General features: G+C 36.8%; 2 protein-coding genes across 2 annotated transcripts in view; one reads left to right on the top strand and one right to left on the bottom strand.

Annotated features, from left to right (window-relative positions):
• Positions 1 to 21,408, top strand: part of LOC123012944 (E3 ubiquitin-protein ligase MIB1) — a 123,075-nt gene that overhangs the window by 66,655 nt on the left and 35,012 nt on the right. The gene's annotated exons all lie outside the window — the stretch shown is intronic.
• Positions 1,212 to 2,814, bottom strand: LOC123012945 (cyclic nucleotide-binding domain-containing protein 2-like). Its single transcript, XM_044411191.1, has one exon. The coding sequence runs from the start codon at positions 2,765 to 2,767 to the stop codon at positions 1,352 to 1,354; it is 1,416 nt and encodes a 471-aa protein (XP_044267126.1). The 5' UTR covers positions 2,768 to 2,814; the 3' UTR covers positions 1,212 to 1,351.

The raw sequence follows: 21,408 nt of genomic DNA, 5'->3' as shown, positions 1-21,408 counted from the left end.
TCACATTTCTCTCGTACTTATGCCGTAGTCAGTTCTTTTTATTTTTCGTTTTACTGTTGAATTATACTTTCAATTTTTTTTATTGTCACCGTTTAAAACGTGAAGACTTTTTTCGTGGCTTTCCGGAGGGTGAGCGTCATGTTTAAAAAAGTGCAGCGGTGGCAGTGTTATCGATGCCAATCACGTCGTGTCATTCTGATTGGTTCGTTTTTTTCTGATGTTAGTAATGATTCTCGGGAAAACTTCTCTACCTCGTCGACGTTTTAATAATAAATTCATTTGTAAAGTTTTAATGAAACGAAATAACGATGGAGTGTTTTTTTAAAAGTCTCTTCCGTTAATTTGCAAAACAATGTACCTGCATTATGGCGGAAATTCGACGTAATCCGGGCGTTAAGATATAAATAATGTTTTCGGAATTAATCGCGTCCGGACTCTCATCAGCTTCGTTCTATTGTTGGGCGTTATTTTTATTTAAATAATTTGAAATTGATTTTTTTGGGTTAGTAGTGCCGAAAGTTCCGGGTGACTTAACGACTCGCTCGCAAGGACATTAGCCGTTAATTTATTCTTCGATTGAATCGTATTCCACGCCCCTGCATCCTATTTATAACGTCGCTTATAAAATAAGCTGCAAATATCCACACGACGCTGGATTAAGACATGGTCGAATTCTTGATCGTCGAGTCGTGATTTACAATTTTTTTACGAGGGTTGAAAGAGGATGTTTTTCTGGTGTCGTGTGAAAGCGCTCACCTGATGCGTCTATGTGTGTGAGTCTGGTGACGGCGGGATAGTTGTTTCCGAACTGCGGCATGTTTACATGACAGAGGGGAAAGACAGAATCGAGATCATTTCGTTTCCTCAAAACCGAAAAGACGTAACTTGATACCATCCCTACGGTTATCTTGCGTGCTGCTAGAGGTTTGTTGTGTGTGGAGCGAAGAGATCAAGTTTGTATTAAATATTAGCAAGCGAAAAACACTTTGTTACTTCGTCAACAATATGACGATGAAAAAAAACGGAAAAGAATCAGGTTCGAGAAAGGGAAATGTGATTTGGGACGGAGTAGATTTGCTACGCCCGGAGATGAAACGAAGTTAAGGCTCGAAAATTTAAATTAATCTTGTTTTGAGGCCTTCTGTTTTCGTGGAGCGCGAGGAACAAAGACAAAAGAAAAAAAAAACAATCTTTTTTGTATTTGTGGCATCAGACAAGGATACAATAATACAAGATTTCATTAAACAAATGAAGAGAAAACATAACAGACTAATTTGGTGTAGTTTCTTATTTTACAAAAATGCAAAAACGAAATTAACCGAATTTTACTTCATATTTGTCAGAGGTTAATTCAAATTTCGCCCAAATCTTCAGCAAGCCGAATTGTATACGGTATATTGTGCACAGTATTCCCTGTGAAGGCTTTATCGGCCAAAATTTGTTCCACCAATTGACCTTTGTAATAACTCCACCTATGGTCTTCTAGAAAATTTTTGAAAATTTGCTCAGTACTCGGAATGTGACGTGTCAAAAACTGCTCAATAGCTTTGAAAGTAATCATACTTTTATCTAGAAGAAAATATCTGGGAAGAAGAAGACATTCAGTCTCGTCTGACGACACTATAATCCTATTCTTCAAACTTTCGCCCACATTGAAACAGGCTAATTTATTGAAAGTGCAAACTTTGATAAAATGAGTTTGAATGTTTGGTTGCGTATAAGAAGGTCTTAAAGACGGTCTGGAGGTGCTTATTGCTGGTCTTAGCGATGATTTTAAGCCCATGTGAGACTCTTCCTTCTTGTGTAATTTTTTAATATCTTTATAAACAGCTGCTGGTGGCCTTGCCTCTGCATCAGCAGCTTCTTTTACCAGAGTGTAGTGAGGTAGTCCTTTTTTCCAGGTTGTTTTGATCGTCATGTATTCAATGAGGTAGCAACTGCCTTTAGTGATGAAGTAAACACAATCTAGTTGACCTCCGGTGCTGCTCAAAACGATTTGATCAGGTTCAAAATTTTTCTTTTTAGCTAGGATACAGCTTTCGCGTATGTCAACTTCGCTCCAGTTTTGGAAATAAGTGAACCAAGACATGTTTTCTTGCACTTCTGCCCATTGACTGGCCACAGTGTCTTTTAAAACACGATCGAAATCTTCACGTTTGACGTAAAGAAATTCTGTTGCTTCGGTTGTTGTAACAGTGGCTGTTCGAGCGATGTTATGGAGAAGACCAACTTCTCCGAAATAATTCCCCGGGCCCATCAAGAGGACATCTTTAGTTACATTTTCTTTAAGAAGTTTATCGTAGTAAGTTTGACTCACTACGACTTCTCCGGTCAAAATAACATAAAGGTTAAGCGCTTCATAGTCTTGCTTCACAACAATTCTATTCGGTCCGAAGTAATTAAAATACATAATTCCGGGCAATTGGCTTTTGACCTCCGGTGGGTATCGTCTGAAACATTTTAGGTTTCCGATTATTCTCCTTAAGTGATTTTTTTCGGCTTCAGTTCTTAGTTCCTGGGGTTTGTTCAGGACGGCTTTGTCTTTGAGTGTTAGGAGACTCTTCTTACCTTTCTTCCGAGTCAAAACTTGGATGTTTTTCTTAACGTTGTCGCCAAGTTTTTCGTCTTCGAGTTCTTGGAGCCATGATAAATTGGCAATGATGAGTTTCACGAGCGCCCGGAATTTTCGACGAGCACTGACAGCACGTTGGTAGCGCTCTTCCGGAGACATGGATTTTCTCCGGGCGCGATCCATTCTAGAGGCCATGGTGTAAAAGTGTTAATGTGGGGCCGTCAGAAATTTATTACTGTCAATCTGACGACGGTCAGAAATTGACGGAAAAATGCTTATCTTAGCAACGAGTGTAGTTGTTATGTGTTTCTTGKGTTTTTCTAAATTTCAGGCACGTACCGAATTATCGAACCTAATTCGRAAATAATCGAAACGGCACGTGACATCCGGAATTTAAATTTTCGAAARCAAGAAATCGAAGAGAGTTTCGTTAGTAATAGTTGTGTTCGGTTTTCAGGGCGCGTCCGAGTCGATGGTTTCGATTCGGATTTATGACGTCATAAGATAAAAATTGATAGCGGAATATGTAAATGCGGAACCGGATCCGGATATGATTAATGATGTAAGGTCCGCCTTTGCCATCGCTTGGTAATACTCGCGAAAATTGCTTGAAGGTTGGCTTCGTGTGCACGGTCACGATTGTAAATTTGTCCAAAWGTTGGTCTTGGCTGTGACAACAATTCTAAATCAGGATAATGCCTAATGTGATATATAATGCGAAAGTTCCGAGATGGAGTGTGGGATTTCGATTCTTGCCTGAATGTTTGATAATAGACATGAGACAGGAAGAGGAAAGAAAAAGAGTGGACAAAACGAAATGTCAACGGTCCGAAAGGGTCATAAATTCGGGCATTCATTTAATGCGTTTTCAGTTTAATCAGTCGAGCTTCGGTCCGGTTGCGTGTGTACGTAATAGAAAAGTTATGTGAAGTCGATTTCCTGATTGCCGGGTTTGTTTATGTGTACACACTGTTAGTGGGGGACAATCCCCGGATTTATTGTTTGTAGAGGCTCGAAACAGTAGGTTTAGTCAACCTCGTCATTTAATCGAATAATGTGCCATAGAGTCTATAAAACGTTACGGTCTTTTTCGACAGTATAAGGCATATCGGAATTAGTTCCTTCCTCGTCTGCGGGTCCAGGATTAAATCAAATTTCGATCTCCAAAGCAGCACGCCTTCCTTTCACGTTCAATTGTGGAATAATGATTGTTCATTAGAGAGTGGCGTCGGTGACGTTGTCGGAATAATAATAATTTTCTTTATTTCGGTGCCGAAATGCTGTTCACATTTCAATTGCCTCCAACGACGTTACTATAAATTAACAGCTAATTTGCACATGATCACAATGCACTGTCGTTTTATAGTGCACAGGTAATTTAAATGGACAATGTTAACAAGTTCCGCCGTTGCATTTATTCCCCAATCACTTTCGGTATGTATATATAGAGTAACATATCGATTTTATCCCGTGAGTCGTTTTTTTTATGTATAACGTGATAGGTGTTGAATTTTGACCGGATTCCTAGTTTTTATAAGCGACTAGAAAGCGCAATGTATGTAGAGGCGAAGCTTTTACGAAGAGAAAAATAAAAACTACAGATGCACTTCTTTAATTATATTGAATTACATCCATTACGCCAATGAAGCAAGTAGAAATGATTGCGTTAGATTAATTAATATTGTATCCAATCAAAGCATTTGTACACCTCGTGCTATTTCATAAAATACACTGGCAACGTCGTAACTGTGTTTTTTGAAGTGAAATAGGTCAAAAATATTTGATTTATGTGTAAAAGAAGAATCTGTTTAACACCTGGATTCCACTGACAAATTTAGAGCCAAAATACTCCACTATTTCTTACAGAAAAAACATTACGAAAAGTGACAGAATGGGCGATTGAAATGACACGACATTTATTTGATATTTCACAAGTAAATAATGAGCTACCATGGCCACGGAATGAAATTATTAACAACAATAATTAGTTAGCTGGCTAGCTCTAGAGTTCCTATATTTGAGTAATGAAAAATTAAAATGGTGACTTCCTTAATACTTATGAAAACGTTCAATGGAAATTGCAACAAAGTTTTTTAAAATTCCTTAAAACATTAGCCTTGCTCAATGGGAATTTAAGTTACCCATTAATTTTTTTAAGGGCACGAAATTCACTGCAGAATGTGAAATGCTCAATTCACACACTGTTGGCATTTCAAGCACTGTCATGAAACATTAAATTAAATACTGCAGAAAAAACTTTGTTTTTTGTATACACTTTCGAAAACAGCTGTTTTGAGTCTTTCCRAGCTCAATAAAATAGTACATAAAATGGTTATTTTAGGTACTCATTCTCCAAAAACAGTTTTTCCGGACTAAAAAATAAAATTGGTTACTTATGGTGGCGAAATTTTTTTAATTAATAAAAGGTGTGAATTCGCGTTTTGGGAGCTTTAACAAAAAAATGTTGTTTGTAACACGTACATAAAACGTTTTTGCGGACTCATCTGCTATTCTAGACTCGGTTTCACCTCGTCCGGAAACAGTAACGATTCGTCCGCAAAAACTGTGTTTTAGGTACTTGTAACAAAAATAACTATTATACTACATTTGCGAAAGTATTTTTTAACGCTTAACTGCCTTTTTGTTTTGATCTTTGGTCTCAACAAAAAACGTTTTGCTCACTCAATGTGAAAATAACTATTTGTAGCCTACTACACAAAAAACTTGCAAAAAAAAGTGGGCTGTAAAGCAGTCGTTTCATCTTTAATGTTTTTGGGAATATTTCTTTTAGTTTCTTGTTCTTTACTTCTTACTTGACTTTTTGTTTGCGGTTTGTCATTTTTCCAACAACTTCACGCTTATCGAATTAATCAGTAAATCCAGAAAAGAAAACTTGATAAATAATACAGTTACTTCCAATCAGAGTTGGCAAAGTTTAAAACTTGTTGGTCTTAAAGTTGAAATTTGATTTTTTTGTGTTTTAATAATGAATGAACTTTCACCGCTGCTTCATTTCATTCATGGCTTTTTCCCTAGAGTCACGTGGTATTGAAGAGACCAAAATGTAAGTTTTAATTTGCGATGGTAAATGTATTYATTTTCGTTGTAACACTGTTGTATCTTGTCACATTTTGYTGTTGAGTGGATATCGAGTGAGCACGTAAGTGGTCGTTTTCATTTTATCCTTGTGTTGTGGTCGCTTATAGCAGCCGTTTGAGAAAATCAAAAGGTGTTTCGGTAAAAATCCAATAGCCGTGAAAATATGTTCCATAATAAAGCCTAAAGACAACGTTCGTAGTGCTTAGCACAAAACCCATCTCGACTGTTTTTACCAAAGACGTGACCTCTGCTAATCCGAAAACTGCAAGATTGATGAAGCCTCGCTTCGATTGAATCTTGTTGTGTGTTTTGAGCAAAAAGCGCTTGTGTCGTCGACGACTCCGACATGCTGTTATGTTAATTCCGGTGGTGTTTTTATTCGCGAGAGATGGATGTATTTTTACCGTCGCGATGAGCTCCAGATATTAATTAATCGCGTTATTTATACGCCATTAGCGGAAGCGTCTAGCCATTAAGAGCGTCCGAATAAATCGTCCAGAAAAAACTATTAAAGGAGGTGGCGCATTAAGGTGAAGCCGTTCTGTGCATGCCTCTCATTTATCATGTCCTTACCAACAGAAAGATTTCGAGTTTGAGATTAAGTTGGCGTTTTTAATTCGGAAGTTGAGTCGTCATCCGTCGACTGGCTGTGGCACGGCAGTGTAATGGTGCCGAAGACGTATTGAACTTTCGACAAGCTTATTTATCTCGGGACGCAATAGCGATTCGTCTTAGCACTTCAAAACGAACAGCAGCATTGGCAAAAAGCCTACCCTCGGAAGGAAGCATGAGGGATAAACAACATAGAAATAATCATGACTGATCGATACGTTCCGGCGACTTCCGGCGAATACGTCGCACCTCGAAGGGATAGGGCCGCGGCTATAAACACCACATTACGCCATTATGCGGAGATAGAGCAACTGAGCCCACAGGCGACTTAACAATGTCCGTCGCGTTACAATAATAAAGAAATAAAGGGCCAGGTCGAATAGCTTTGTGGCGTAGCGCATCGGTGTATAAGAGATAAGAGATGTGGACGACGATAGCGTAGACAGAGAACGCTCCAATACGGCCTCTGGGAGTAGTTATGCAAAACTTGCGCGGAGCCCCGGCCTGCAGTTACACAGTTATGATGAAAGACCCATAAAGGGCACGTGAAACACCTCTCACACCAACGCACTATGCCGGTGCTGCTTTACCACCACCACCGCAGCTACCCTCGAACAACGGCTGTTTTAATGTACGCCGCCGAGCGGATTCCCGCGACGTGGCAGGAATAGTACCGGTCGACGGTATTGTTTCACGATTAAAATTAATCTTTTTCCATTGTAGGCATTATAAAAGGTCGAATGACGACAGCGGGGGTTTACACCTTTCTGGACGTCATTGAAAAATGAAAAATTTTGATACTGATTTAATTAATTGAGCTTAGTATTATTATACATACACTGCATTTTCTTGATTCTTGCTACGAGTAGTTTTATGTTTTTTAATACATTTTTAAAACTAACTTGTTCTTTTGCAACAGTTCTAAATTAGGACTTTAGTGAAGGATATTTTTTACTAAGCTAAAAGTGTATAAAATTTGGATCTTTTATTAGGGTCTTTAATGTGTTAATTCTTGCGATTGAATGTTCATATACGAAGGTTGTCTTTTATAAATATTTTCCAAAATATTCTTCCTGAAAATCAATACACTTTTGTGTCCGCTTAAATCAATTTTTAAAGCACTTTTTCTACTCCGACTGAGGTACATACCTCCAAAACATGCATTTTGAAAGCATCAACCGCTTCTTCAGACGACTGAACTTTTGAACTCAGACCCATTAGATCCATAATTTGTCACCGGTTATGATGTTATACACGTGCTTTGAAGCACTGTGATTGTATTTTTTAAACTTTTATTTAGAAAAATCAACACGGGCGTTTTTTGAACGGTTACCGAATGTAGAATTTAACACCAAGAAATTTTTTGACGGCCAACTGTTTATGTAATATTGAATGTATGCTAATTCCACTATAATGTTCAAATGTCTAAAGATGTTTCAATCTCATGATGTGATGTCACATAACGATATTGCAATATCATTTCACGTACAGCATCAACRTTTTTAACATAACAACTGATTTTGGACAGTCTTYACGAAATTCTTCAATGAGCAAACCASGGCCACAATTGAATTTGATATACAACAATAAAGTTTTTGATGGTTYTATATTGTCAAAAAYCGAATTAAATCTATTGATGCACTATTGTTGAAATAATTTACTTTGAAAGATGTAAAAAATTGTTGTACAATGGTCACAACGTGTTGTTTCCTGTTTTTGACAGACATGAGTTTTTTAAGCTACTGTGAACAACGCAAAAAGCACCTGTACGTAAAAATGTTTTGTGTTAGTGTACCCTAAAAAAGTTTAAATCCACAATAGAGTCATCAGATGCCAGAGTCGCTCATTTCGAAATATAATAAAAAGCAATTCTTTTACTAGACTTTTGGTGTTTGGTTTTTAAGAGAGTTTCATACGAAATTAGGAATTGTTGTCTTGTTCCGTGTCTCTAGTGGAAATTTAAATTAGTAAAAATTAGTTCTTTTTACAAACTCTAATGTCCTCAGGCGGCGATTTTTAAACATACTTCCTTTCTAGACCATAATACGATTTCAAAAATTAAGAGAAACCAATTAATTTAAACTGAAATTGTATCATTATTGCCACAAATGTTAGACTTATATTATAGGTAGCTATTATTTAATCATCTAAGAACAAACAAACTGAATTTCAGGTGAAATTCAGCAAACTTGTTTTTTTCATTTTAGTAAAATCTTTTATATTATGTAGGTATATTATGTATCTATACCTACATTATTCCCTAAGGAAGAAATAAGTACTTTTAGCTTAAGTTGCATTTTGTGGAGCGGAAATGGAACAATGAAATTCGTTTATATAGTAAAAAATACGCTTTGTTTATTTACTTTTTTTACTTTATACATCTTAACAATACATTTGTGCTAACATTGGAAGTTTCTTGACTATACCGGCGCATCCACCATTTTTGCTTGCGGTGAATATATTCTGTAGTTGATTGACAAAGGGTAAAAAAGTATTAATAAGGAGGTTTTGAATTATAATTTATTATTAGACAATTTTGTTTTGAGTTAGATTTGGATGTGAGTAGGTTAAGAATTTTAGTAAGGGTTTGTATGTGCAACCGCAGCGTATATTAAATGTGTCACGTTGACTGTGTGTCCCTCCGGTGCAATTCCGATTCATCTCACGCAAATCATTGCGTTATCTGTATCCTGGCAAAGCCTTACGAGGGCTTCTGATCTACGCCTCATCGCCTATAAGAAGCGTTCTCTCGTTTCGCCGTGAGCTTTTTATTTAACACACACGCTCTCATTCACATACTATCAACTTTATATTGTATCAATACCGAATTGGAGCACACCAATGTTCGAAATTGGATAACTCGCAGCAGTTGATGGAGAAAATTTAAATACGAAGATTGATCCTTTTTTCTTTTTTTCGGTGCGTGTGTTTTTGTTTGAGGTGAATGACAAACAAAATTTTCAAATTGTCTTTTAAATTTTATCAAGCGAACTGTCACACTAAGTAGTCGATCCGTTGACAGCGTTTTTCTTTTAAAAGAAATTGCCGCCGCGCCCGTCTTATCAACAATTTTATAAGGATTGCGCAGGGAGAGATGCCAATTTAGAAGCGGAGCAGTCGTTGCTAACAATTCCGCACCAGACGTTAGATTATCCGCCTCTCGGTAATTACCTGACTATTACATAATACACCGGCTGAAGTGGATGTATAAGAAGCAGTTCTCTTAACTCCAGACCATTGTGCATGCAATCTGCATCTGGACTCTTCTTGCAGCTCTACTACACTACACAAGCCTCGTGATGCCCTCTGAATATCTAATAGCAGTTTCATCCGGTTAATCTTGCAATTCAACGCCGGTTCTCTTTATCCCATTCCAGCTTTTTTCCTCTGTCCGCAACGAGAATAAATTCAACGAGCGTTAACAAATTTTCCTCTAATTAACAAGTCAAAATTCTATTTGTACGTCTCGTGAACTGTAAACTTTAAAATACAGAACAGGTGTCGCCCGTCTCACCCGGCCATAAAAATTTCCCAAGTCTTAAAATTTTTATCAGACCGCACTACCAACATTAAAAACGGCCTCCAATGTAAGTAGCATGTTGCATGTTACATGACACATCGAACAATAAACTTGTCCCGTCCGAACGAAGATTTTTATTGCAACGTGATCTCGTCTTTATTAAAAACACACCCCAGCCAGAAATTTTCTCTCCGAGGCTGTAAAACCCACGATTGATACGTTTTCAAAGCCGCACTGCTTTTTGTAGCCATTCGGGTGTTGTTATTTACAATTTATGAGACTTTTCGCGTGATTACAACGTTTTTATTGACTTGAAAGGCCGTTTTTAAAGACTGCGATTTGGATACGTAATGTGCTGCTAAAATTACCAACACCGGAAACGATTTTTATACTGGAAATTAGCTTCCGGGTGGAGTATGGGACGACGGCGGTTTTTAGTTTATGTTTGTGAATTAAACGCCACAGTTTACAGGGGTAATTAAAAGATCGACTCTTTAGAGCTTACAGTGACATTATTTTTTTTTATTTATATTTTGACGTAAACTGTAATTATATTCCAAACTGCATTATGTGCTCTCTTTTACTCCATGTGTGTTACAAGGAAAGCTTTTTAAACGTTTAAAAAATGTGTGAATAGTATATTAAAGTACAAGTTGCAGAAGGTAATCTATTCAAGCACAAATTTGAAATTCCGAAACGAGCCGCGTAGCGACGAGTTCAGGAACAAATGAGTGCTTGAAGAACCTTCTGCAACAAGTGCTTTATACTATTTTTTCTATTTTGCCGCTTTATATCATTTTATAAATTAAAAAACGAAAATTTAATTTTTTTTCTAGAGAATTTTGTGACGGTTGGCGACATTTAGGTATGTGGAATAATTTTAGGCGGCTGTACAAAATAAAAATAATTCATATTTTCACATTTGAAAATGAATTGTGAAGAAAGCCTGTCACTAAAATTAAATTACCCCGAACGATTTATTCCAGCACTCAAATGACGTAATTTGGGTGCTGGAGTAGACTTATTCTAGCACCGAAATAGAAAAAAATGTTTCTTGCTCATTCTTGCACTGCGTTGCCACAAAATAATATAATTATAATAGGGCGTTTTGTATACATTGAATTTTTTTGGATCCGAATTGCACCAGGTGGCGGTCTCCTGTTTTCGTGCGATCTGGCAATTTTCGTGCAATTTAATCGATTTCCGAAAGAGAACACATACCGAGAGTGAGTTTTGGAGTGTACCAGCCCGAAATGAAACGAAAATATGCGATAACACGATATCTACGAGTTTACATACGGCCGAGACAACTATTTACATTCGTTTTAACCTCGGCAAGTGGCTTCCATAATAAAAACCTGAAATATTGAACAACTGCTCTGGGCCAAGAAGGCGAGGAGTATCTCGTGAAAGAATCGCGTGTCGAAGAACCACACACAACCACAATGGCGTGATTTCCGAAAGTTCGAACGCGAATGCACCGCAACCTTATTATGTTTTAATAAGCGTTAATGGAGGTGGAACAAAAAAATTATTGTGCACGGGAGTAACACTCGAATCATCGAATGGATGCAGCAAACAATTAATTTCGCAAATTGAAATCATGATAAATCACTGCATTTCGACGTAAACAGCGCCATTTTCCCGGTGATTACAAAACAAATGAGCGAGGGGACAGTGGGACGCGCCGTGTGCGAGGAGAGAAAAAAAGAACTTGTTTAAACTTGAAACAAAGGATTGTCGGGGCGAAAAAAGGCGTCCCATTTATCTCAAAGAGCCGTGATGGCTATAATACTACCCAATGACACTTAGATATAGGTACGGATCCGGAGCAATCAATCGCCAGCGAACAATGCGAAAAGCACTTCGGAGTCTATCACACACACTGGAATATTTTTTCTCGTCGTCGCGTGTTATTATAAATTTGCATGTAAGCAATTTTCGGAGCAGCTTTTTCTTTTCGAAAGAAGATAATGGTCTCGATAGGGGCCACTTGACCGGGAATTATGTCGTAAAAATGGCTCATTAAATGCATCCGCACATCGATTATAAATTGAAATTTTTCTATTGCCGATTTTTAGGGAGGGTAATAATATGCATTCGAATTTTTGCTGTACGAATCGCTTCCATTTCATTACGTTCTGTCAAGTCGACTGGACGCGAGGAATTTGCTTTTATAGCGAGAGAGATTGAAGTCGGTCACATAGAGAAGGTTTTTATTTCATCATCTTGCGATTTGTTTCAAGCTTGAAAAACTCCACAGAGGGATTTCCGATTCTAATTTGATTAATAATGCAAACACGACACCGTTTAAGTGGAAGGAAGGGTTAATATTGACTCTGGCGATGACTGATAGCAATGTACGCCAGGTATGAATACATACGGTATAGTGCAAGGGTGTTATGTTGCCATTAGATATTAGCGAACGAGGGGAAGACGGTCTGTATTATACTATACACAGAGACTTGATTACATTCGCGCTTTTAAACTTAACCTTTTAATGAGTTTTTAATGAATATTTGTGTAACCCCGATTCTTTGGCAAAGTCTATAATTCCTTAAAAAATCTTTTTGTAATTTGCCTCTAGTTTGGTTCTCTAATAGACCTAAAGAAAGTGACATCTTAATAATTAAAAGACGATTAGATCATTTGAAACTATAGGGCAAATTACAAGAAATAGTAGGTGTAAAAAACACGTTTTATAAGACTTTGGAGCACTCATTCTTTAAAATAACTCGTGGCTGCGCATTCGTTTTTTAAACTTGAATTTGTACTTCAAGACTGGTTTTATCAAACTTGTTTTTTAATATAGTATTTTTTTACCGCTACAGAAAATATTTGTTCATTGTCATAGCGAGAAGAAAGTACACATAAMTCAAAAGTTTTTCTCGTATTTTTAGAGAATCGTAAAAGGATAACTACACGTAGATCAAGAAAAATTCCTTGTCGAAAAAAATCCATTAGATAATATAAAGGTACTTGGAATTTAGTTTCTTTTTCTGTATTTCAGAATCTATAAAACCAAATGTAAATCTACTATTCTTTGTATAATTCCCATGAGTCCTTAAAAGAAAACTCTAAAAATTTGCTTCAAATTCAATTACGAGTATTGTTACTTTTAATATTATCCAGATTTTGAAATTTTTACATTTACATTTATAATTTATTTTTTTTAGTCAGTAATAGTAGATTATGTTATTAGGAGTAAAAGTGATTGTTTATGTGGCGAAGCTGAACGTTCATTTTGCCGAACGGAGTGAGGCAAATGGATTCAGCTGAGCCACATAAACTCACTTTTACTCCAAATAACATATACTATTTTATCTGCAAACAATTCAGATGGAACGAAAAGAGCAACACACCAATAATCAAGTAAATCACCTCAATAATCAGGACGCTTTGCAATAAAATCGTAAGAAACGTCACGCGTCAGTTTCGGAATTTGTGTAGAGATTTCGAAAGTATTGATTGATTTAACTGGTGAATAACTGGTGTAGTTTATAGYGCAATATGTCGAATGCTGATAATCTACCTTGTACCTCTCCAGAAAATGCTGAGAAAGCGAAAGGGACAAGAAAGAGACAACAGTGATAAAGTAAGTGTCAAGTAAAAGTAAAAACGCCTAGGCGTAAAAACAGTGTTTTTACTCCATGTCTGAAAAGTAAAACTTTTACCTGTGTCATTTAGTCATAAAAGTGGTCACTTTTATGACGTTTGCAGATAAACATTCTTTATTTACTTCTTGCATGAAATTATTTTTATACGTAGTGAATATGTTGTGTAAATTTAGTTGTTGAGTTGTGCAATAATATATTGTGTGTCGACAACAGGAAATGATTCATTTTCTTCCTTATAGTTAAAAGTGACTGGTTTTAGTGGTTTTTCTTTTGGAGAAACACAGAAATGTAAAATGTAAAAGGTTTGAAATGAATAAAGGTTTAAAATACACAAAGGAATTGAGTCAAAGTAATTTAATTTTTAGATTTTTGCCTGTTCCACTACAACTTGAGTTAATTATTAGAACTTTTTATATTATCTTTTAATTTTATAAAACCCTTGAACTTAGAAACGAATTCATTGTGACGTCAATCCGTCTATGAAATTACAAAATTCTAGTGAAAATGTATGGATGTGCATTTTGTTTATTTATCATTTACATACGTATAACCATCTGTAATTGATGTTTGTTTTAACCTCAGTATGTATGTTAAAATAAAAGTCGGTGTATAAAATAGTAAAATCAGATTTCGATTCGGTTAATTTGTTAATAAACAGGGAACGCAGTGATACTTTGGCATCAAAAGAGAGACGTTTTTTATTTATGGAAAACATTGCGCCTGTTTTTATTTATGACTTTATTGTTATCGCATCTGTTAAAATAATTCTGTTTATTTTTCAATATTGTTTTGAATCCGTTGTAAATAAAATGGTCGGAATTTATTAGTCAAATAAACATTAAATTAATATGGACTACTGCATCGATTTATTTTATCGTGATAATCGGAAAATCACTCAAAAAAAAAACGTGGCGTATGAATTATATCCTCGCAATAGGGCCACAAAGCGACCTAAATGTGGTCCAGACGTCATTCGATCCTGACTAACGACCACCGCAAGTCAAGCTCTGGGCCGGAGCTCGTCGGCCATTACTGCATCAGATAGCATCTTCCAATCTTGGACCGGACACCTATATATACATACCTATATTCCACGGAACGGGCGTATATCTCCGATTGTGTTTTGTGTGCGATCCATTTGGAAAAGGTCCGACGCTATCTGAATCTAAACGCGAGAATTTYCTTTTAGATTTTCTCAATTAAACTGAATCGGAATTTTTCACTTTACACACTAGGTCTAAAACAATGTAGATATCGGGGGTTGTCGCACAATAATTGTGATAATTTTCTAATCTCGGCACGTCCCGACATTAATGAGCATCGGCTGGATTACGACCGGAACGTCCAAATCATAAATATTAGATATGGGAGATATCGCAATAGAGAATTTCATGTTCGATTTTTTTTTAATAATGCGGATTTGTCGTACTATACATCGCCGCAAATTGGTTACATATCTGAATCGAGATCGATTCGGTTTGCCGTTTAAAATATTCAGAGGTTTCAGTTGCAGTTTGTTTCGTATGTGGTGAGCTCCGGCGTGCATCCGAGCTTTTGAAAAAGCTCATTCCGGGTTGCGTCATTGGCAGCCTGTATCATCGCATAAAACGGAACATAGGCGGCATCCTGTGTCGGAGTCACGGACTCTGTGATGGTGCGCGGTGGTGGTGGGTTTGTGTCGCCCCGAATTTACTGCAATGCGGATCTCAAAACCGGAAGCCCTCGGTGCTCTTTTTACCGGAGGGCTCATTCTCTTGCAGATGCACGTGCGACTTCAACTAGCCTTCCACTTGTGACGACGAAGCACGGTCGACATACTTTTTATTTGGTGGAAGGAGGAGGAATAGGAGGCGTGCGCGCTACGTTTTTTAAATAAATTGGACGAAATGAGATAGACGAAGATGTAATTTCGAATTATAGAGGGGGCTGGCGATGAATACCGATTCGAAGGCTTTTTATTTACACAAATGCAATTTTGAAATGCTACTGTTTTAATGGGTATTTTTATTACTAAACTTTTGCTAAAACAAGTCTCTTATTTAACTTGTTATGTTATTTCATAAATAAAAAGTCTTAAAAACAACCTTTGAACTTTTTTATCTCTAACGCATCGAAAACGTCTGCTTCCTGATGAAATACATTATTTATGATGTTATTTAAGTTATCCCTATAAATTCTTCTAGCTTCTAATTATACAGCCGTCCAAGAATTCATGTATCGTACAACATTTTTCTTAAACTATAATATACGAGTAGCTACAAAAATTTAAGCAAATCCATCAAAATGAATTCTTTGAAGTCCTTATTAGGTACATAAAACGTGTGAATTTTGAAACTGCCGTTTTAGTTTTAGACCCAAATGCTTTTTGTTGTGGTTAAAATAAGAGTTTTCCAATTTGGTGTTTTTGTGGCAACTAAACTAAAAATTACTGCTCATTTTATTGAGTCAAATTAAAAAGTCTTATTTTGACATCGTTAAGTGTTAAGTTTCATAAAATTGAGGTAACTGCCGTTTTAACACGGGCGTCAAATTTTTATGGAATTGTGTGAATGTCGATAGTTTACTAGACATTTTTATTGGTTCATACTTTAATGTTAGTTGTTTTAAACTATATTAATGAACATATTCGGCGCATTTTATTTGATCGTGATTTTGTTTTGTTTCAGGTGAGTGCTCCTATCATATTTTAATAATTTGGAATAACGTAAGTAATGGAAAATCAAAACAATCTAGTTTTGCTGAAACAAGATAGCACATTTGCAATGTTGTTTACCGCCTACGGCTAAAAATCCGCCTTTTTTATAATTATAAATTTTAGATATTGTTTTTGTGCTGAAAAGTCAACATGACCTCAATCCCGTTAAATTCCCACACCTTACCTTTGAATCAAACCATCTGTACGGCAAATATTTAAATAATGGCGGACACGAGTCGGAAAACATTTTATTATCTGTTAACCAAACAAGCTTTACACCACGCATTTTTTGTTTTTTTCGTCACAGGTCTGTCGGAATTACCACCGGTGATGACGGCACCTGTTGGCTGTTTATTCAGGACCGGATTAAAAGAAGCTTCCGTCTGTCAAAATGTTTATCATTTCGATACGTTGGAAATATTTTCACCTCTACGACATTCCCCAAAGTGGTTTCCGTTAGTTTATTCAAGTGGCTTTTGTATTTCGGTCACTAGGGCGCAATACAATCAACGTGAATATATACGGGCACGTGCTTCGTTTTTTTCTCTTCTTCTTCTTTTCTTGGCTCGGATCGTCCTCGCGGGCCGTTATAAATGCAAAATATTCACAGTCGATCCGCCTTATCTGGGCTCGTATCGATTATTTATGGTTCACGTACGAAAAGTTTACTATAATTCTCAAACGTGAAATTGCATGATGGGCCGGACCGCCACAGGTAAAACGTCAGAAGAGGAGTGGCTCTGCGGGAGCTACACGAAATCAAAGGGAGAGACTAGAACACGCCATGTTTTCTAGCCGATGCTCAATCGAAATTACCTGAGAAAAAAAAAAGAAACATAACAGTGATCGGGAAAAAATTGTCCTAAGGGATCTTTCTTAGTTATTATAGTAAGCGCACATCACGTGGAACAGTTACACGAAGATTACGTCTATCTAGTTAAGTTGGAGGAGGATTTGCATGATAGCACCTGATGTACGCCATCACGGCACAACAGAGGACGTGAAAGGAGTTAATTCATCCATAATAACACGATACTCGATGTAGTCTCTCTATACACATATTTACCGGAATTACCCAAAGTGGAACAAGACAAAAATCGTCTCGAAAACTAATTAACGCAAATATTGCGGGGGATCCGGTCTTAAACTCAGAAATATCGAAGGGTTTCTATTAATAATGTCAGAAGTAGGGAAAACGGCCCGGATTATTTCAAGCTACACATGATTTGCATTATTAATCCGGTCGATATTGTTTATCACCCCTCCGGAAGAATTCCGGAGATGGTTTGATCATTCCCTCCCGAAAATTTTAATCACCTCATCATATCGAGCCTTTATGAAAATTACTACTTGAGTGGCTGTAACACTGAGAGGTACTTAAATAATGAATGCAGCTTTTAGCAACGACCATCGCGGATTTTTACTAAAATTTAACTATATCGCCAAACACTTAACAAATGATTAGATTTGGAAGAAAACTAAAAGGTATAGTGAGTTAACTTTTACGGTTTAAACATTTGCAGCAAAAAATATTAAAACATTAATTATTTGACATTTTTAAAAACTAACAGGCACTATCTTCTTGTATTTGAAAATGCGTGTTTGGGAAGATAGTGTGCGTTATTTTATTCACGACACTTATTTTTAGCCTCATGATTTTCACAAATGCCCTTTTTTATTAAATTAGTGTTCTGTTTAGTTCATTACTTAAAGTTGCATTCGTAGTGATTTTATCACTTGTATTGAAAAGTTTAATAGAACCATTGCAGCTATTGGCAGATAATAAAACAATTTAGTCCTTGATCCTTTTTGTTATTTCACTGCCGTTTCAATATCAAACAAGTTTAAGAACTTTTGTTTTTCACATTCTAAAAGCAATTTCGCGCTGTATGAGAGAACATTTGAGGAAAAATTGTGTATTTAGTCATGAAACAATATCGAATCGAAAGGAAAATAGTCTTAGTATTGCCTTAAAGCGCTCATGGTAGCACCACCAATAGTAATTGGTTTGTTTTAAAATGGCCAATAATTTTTTATTCATTTGAAAGAAGAAATCCTTGACTGTTCGCCAAAAAATGGTCGTAGAAAAATTCTATTAACATTTATATTTATGCCCGAATTCCTTCCGACGTCTCATTTTGAAATGAAAAGGCTTCGTCGCGGCATCACGCGAACCGTTTGAATTATCGTCGATTGGAAGGAAAATTCGAAATATGAACGACGGTTTATTTTAAATCGTGACGTAGGAAAACGTGTTCCAGTTTATTGTTAATTAAATCGCTCTATGGTCGACGAAGTTGCTATCACATGTCGACGTTAAGCAACAGTTACGGCGATAAATAACCGATCTATAACAGGTAGCATCAAATCATCGGGGGAATTTATAAACGGGTGCATGTAACGCCTGTTTCCTACTCGATGGCGTTTGATCAATTCTACCTAACCGTGTTTATAACGTGGAATTAATTATGATTGTTCATGTTTGGACGATTAATCAACGTGTTCGGTTGACCATGACTCCGAGAAAAAATAAGAAGAAATTTTGTGTGTACTAAGTATTCCTATAGTCATTAAAAACATTGGCCCCGAAAGGAAGCTTTTTTTCTTTATTACTTTGCCGAGTTGCTTTTTTACGATACAAAAAAAACTTTGCCGATTTTTATTACCGAAAGCATAAAATATTAACGATTTATCAAATGGGAGCTAATTTCTGTTTACTCGGGTATAATTAAAATGATTATACTGGGATCTTGAACAAAGTTATCGCAAAAAATGAAAATTATTTACGAGGGCGGCATCATAACTCCGATTTAGGGGTTGATTAGATTTGGCTTTTGGACATAAAAATTTCGCTTTCGATGTACGAGTATATTGTGGTTATGGTACGTCTCTGTTTTTTATATCTTTGTCTTTTTACTATGTCTAGTGTTGGGTGGGTAGTGAGCCTAAGTTCCAATTTTCTCAAGTTTACAAGTTTAACGTAAAGTTATTTGACAGAATTAGATTGTAAAGTTGACAGGGCGAAAATAGCTTATGTAAAATTTAAAAATAGTTGTTGAAGCGTTTCCGCTTTGAAAGAATTTTGGCGCGGCGTTTGTTTACGATGTAATATTGGCGGAGGCGCCGGGTTTGCCTGTATTTACTGTAGATTAGAATTTTCGTTTAAGCAAATGTAGTCTTTTTACCTTCGGACAGGTGTATGTGTTTGTGGCTCTGGGGGAGAGGGATAAAAGCTGTACATTTCTCATCGTTTTTGGAGAGAAGCAGGCCGTTAAAAACACGCGTCTCGTGGAAATAAAAAGACTCGGGGAGTACTCGTTGAGTCATTAAACATGACTTATGTCGTCGTAGCTGCTGTTATCAACACTACACCGAATGCACAAGAGCCGGAGAGCGCCACTGTCGAGTAGGTCTCTCGCACCCAACTTTGCAGCATTTATCACACAAAATATATCGTGTAGAACTATGATTATTGTTGTTCGAGTTATCGCCAGAGCGGCTGTTTCTCAATGTTCGAGACTATTCCGGAAGCGTTCAAGGGGTGTCGAGCTTAATTAGGTACGCGGTGCTAGTTTTTAACCCGTCGAAGAAGCTTGGCGAAGCAAAAAACGTGCAACTTGGCGCAAATTAAACCGCAATGACTGTCGTTTTCGAAATGATGCTTCACGGAAGATTTTCATACACCCGAGTGAATTAATATTGACGGTTGTAGCAGGCATACAATCGAAAATTTGTTTGATTAATGGAAACACCGTCTGCATGTCCAATCGCTTAGCTAAAACGATTCAATTTCCCGTTAAATTCATTATAGCCTCGCTGGGCCGTTAATGAAATTCTGGATTGATTTCATAATTAAAAACTCGGTGTCTGATTCACTTGAGAAGAATTGAAGTACTCCCTCAAGAGAGCAAACATTTGTTTATTTATTATATGGTCCATTTCAATAAATAAAGATAACCCTTTCAATTTTGCAACGTATTCAAGAGGAGCCTTCCGGCCGTGTCCCACCCCCATTTCCATTAGCCGTTCCCGAACGTGAAACTCGGATTCTGCGGGTTTCGTAAATAAACCCACCGAGCATCATTCCCCCAAAACAACACACATACAGACAAAAAAGTCCCGAAAGTTTATTGGCAAGACCCCTAGATGGCATAAATTCGTGTAATTTTACTCGAAAATCGTTAATTCAAGTCCTATCTCACTCGTGGTCGATTGTTGAAGAGGCGAACAAGTGGAGGGTCCATTTAGAACGGTGTAAAAGTACTCATCATGAATGGGAACGTGATCGAGGAAGACGGCCTACCTAAATTATTTTGTTTGTAAAAGGACCAACACTCGAGTCGGTCCTGGACCTTGTTAACACTTCATTCGAACACCACTGTTGCAAATGTAGCGAATATTAGCACACTTGGGGACGGGAATGAAGAAAAAGACAAAAGAATATTCAAGTTTTGTATATAATGTCAATTTAAGACTTGTGATTTGAATAAATAGGGAATGTATGCAGGTGCAATAGATTAAAAACAATACAGGAAAAAAAGTGTTATTTTGGTAATGGGTCGAGGGAAGCGGTTGAAAGATGTATGGGGTCGAGCATTTTGCATATTGATCGTGTTCGGTTTGTTCTTTTTTAATCGCCGATGTATTTTGAGCTGTATAAATCATTAAACAACTGGAGAATAATGAGAAACTAGTGCGAGAGTCCCATGTGATCGTCGTTAACGATGTTCATTCGCCAGGATAATACCAAGCACGGATGCTGCCCGTATTTGCTAATCATTCAGATTTATCGCCTCGAAGGCTCGTAATTTTGAGTTTATGTTCTGTTGGAAATAACAAATCTAAATAAGAGTCGTGTACGATGATTGTTAATGTTTAGCGATGTTGAGCACGACCTCTGTACACACCACAGTCGTGTTCCCTATTAAAGGACGGAATTGATCGTCTTTGATCTTTGATGTACGACATAAAGGTGTCATCTAATCACCGGAGTTCCCGCTTCTATTGTCCCGATTTGTGTCCTGCTTCCTTTCAGTTTGGCTCTAACATACCTTGCAAACTGTTCAAATTAGAATTAATACGCGTTTATGATATTTACTATGATTTATTTTATGCGGCTAGCTAAAGTCATCATTTTAATTTAACGTAATTAATGTCCTTTCGGTGACAGCATTAATAGTATAATTCATATCTAAATCATTTGAATAAATAGCATCACCGAAATTCGTCACAAAACGATGGAAAGTTTGCATATTTGCATGTTAGCATAATGTATTGTAATCGTAATGAATGG

The sequence above is a fragment of the Tribolium madens genome, unplaced genomic scaffold (genome assembly GCF_015345945.1).
Source record: "Tribolium madens isolate multiple individuals breed KSU strain unplaced genomic scaffold, Tmad_KSU_1.1 Scaffold_96;HRSCAF=242;Tcas5.2_LG5, whole genome shotgun sequence".
NCBI lineage: Eukaryota > Metazoa > Arthropoda > Insecta > Coleoptera > Tenebrionidae > Tribolium > Tribolium madens.
Note: the sequence above shows the minus strand (reverse complement) of the source record. Positions and strands in the feature narration are given on the sequence as shown.

Excerpts from the sequence above, each read along its gene's own strand:
- LOC123012945 (XM_044411191.1), bottom strand. The coding sequence starts at position 2,767 with ATGGCCTCTAGAATGGATCGCGCCCGGAGAAAATCCATGTCTCCGGAA.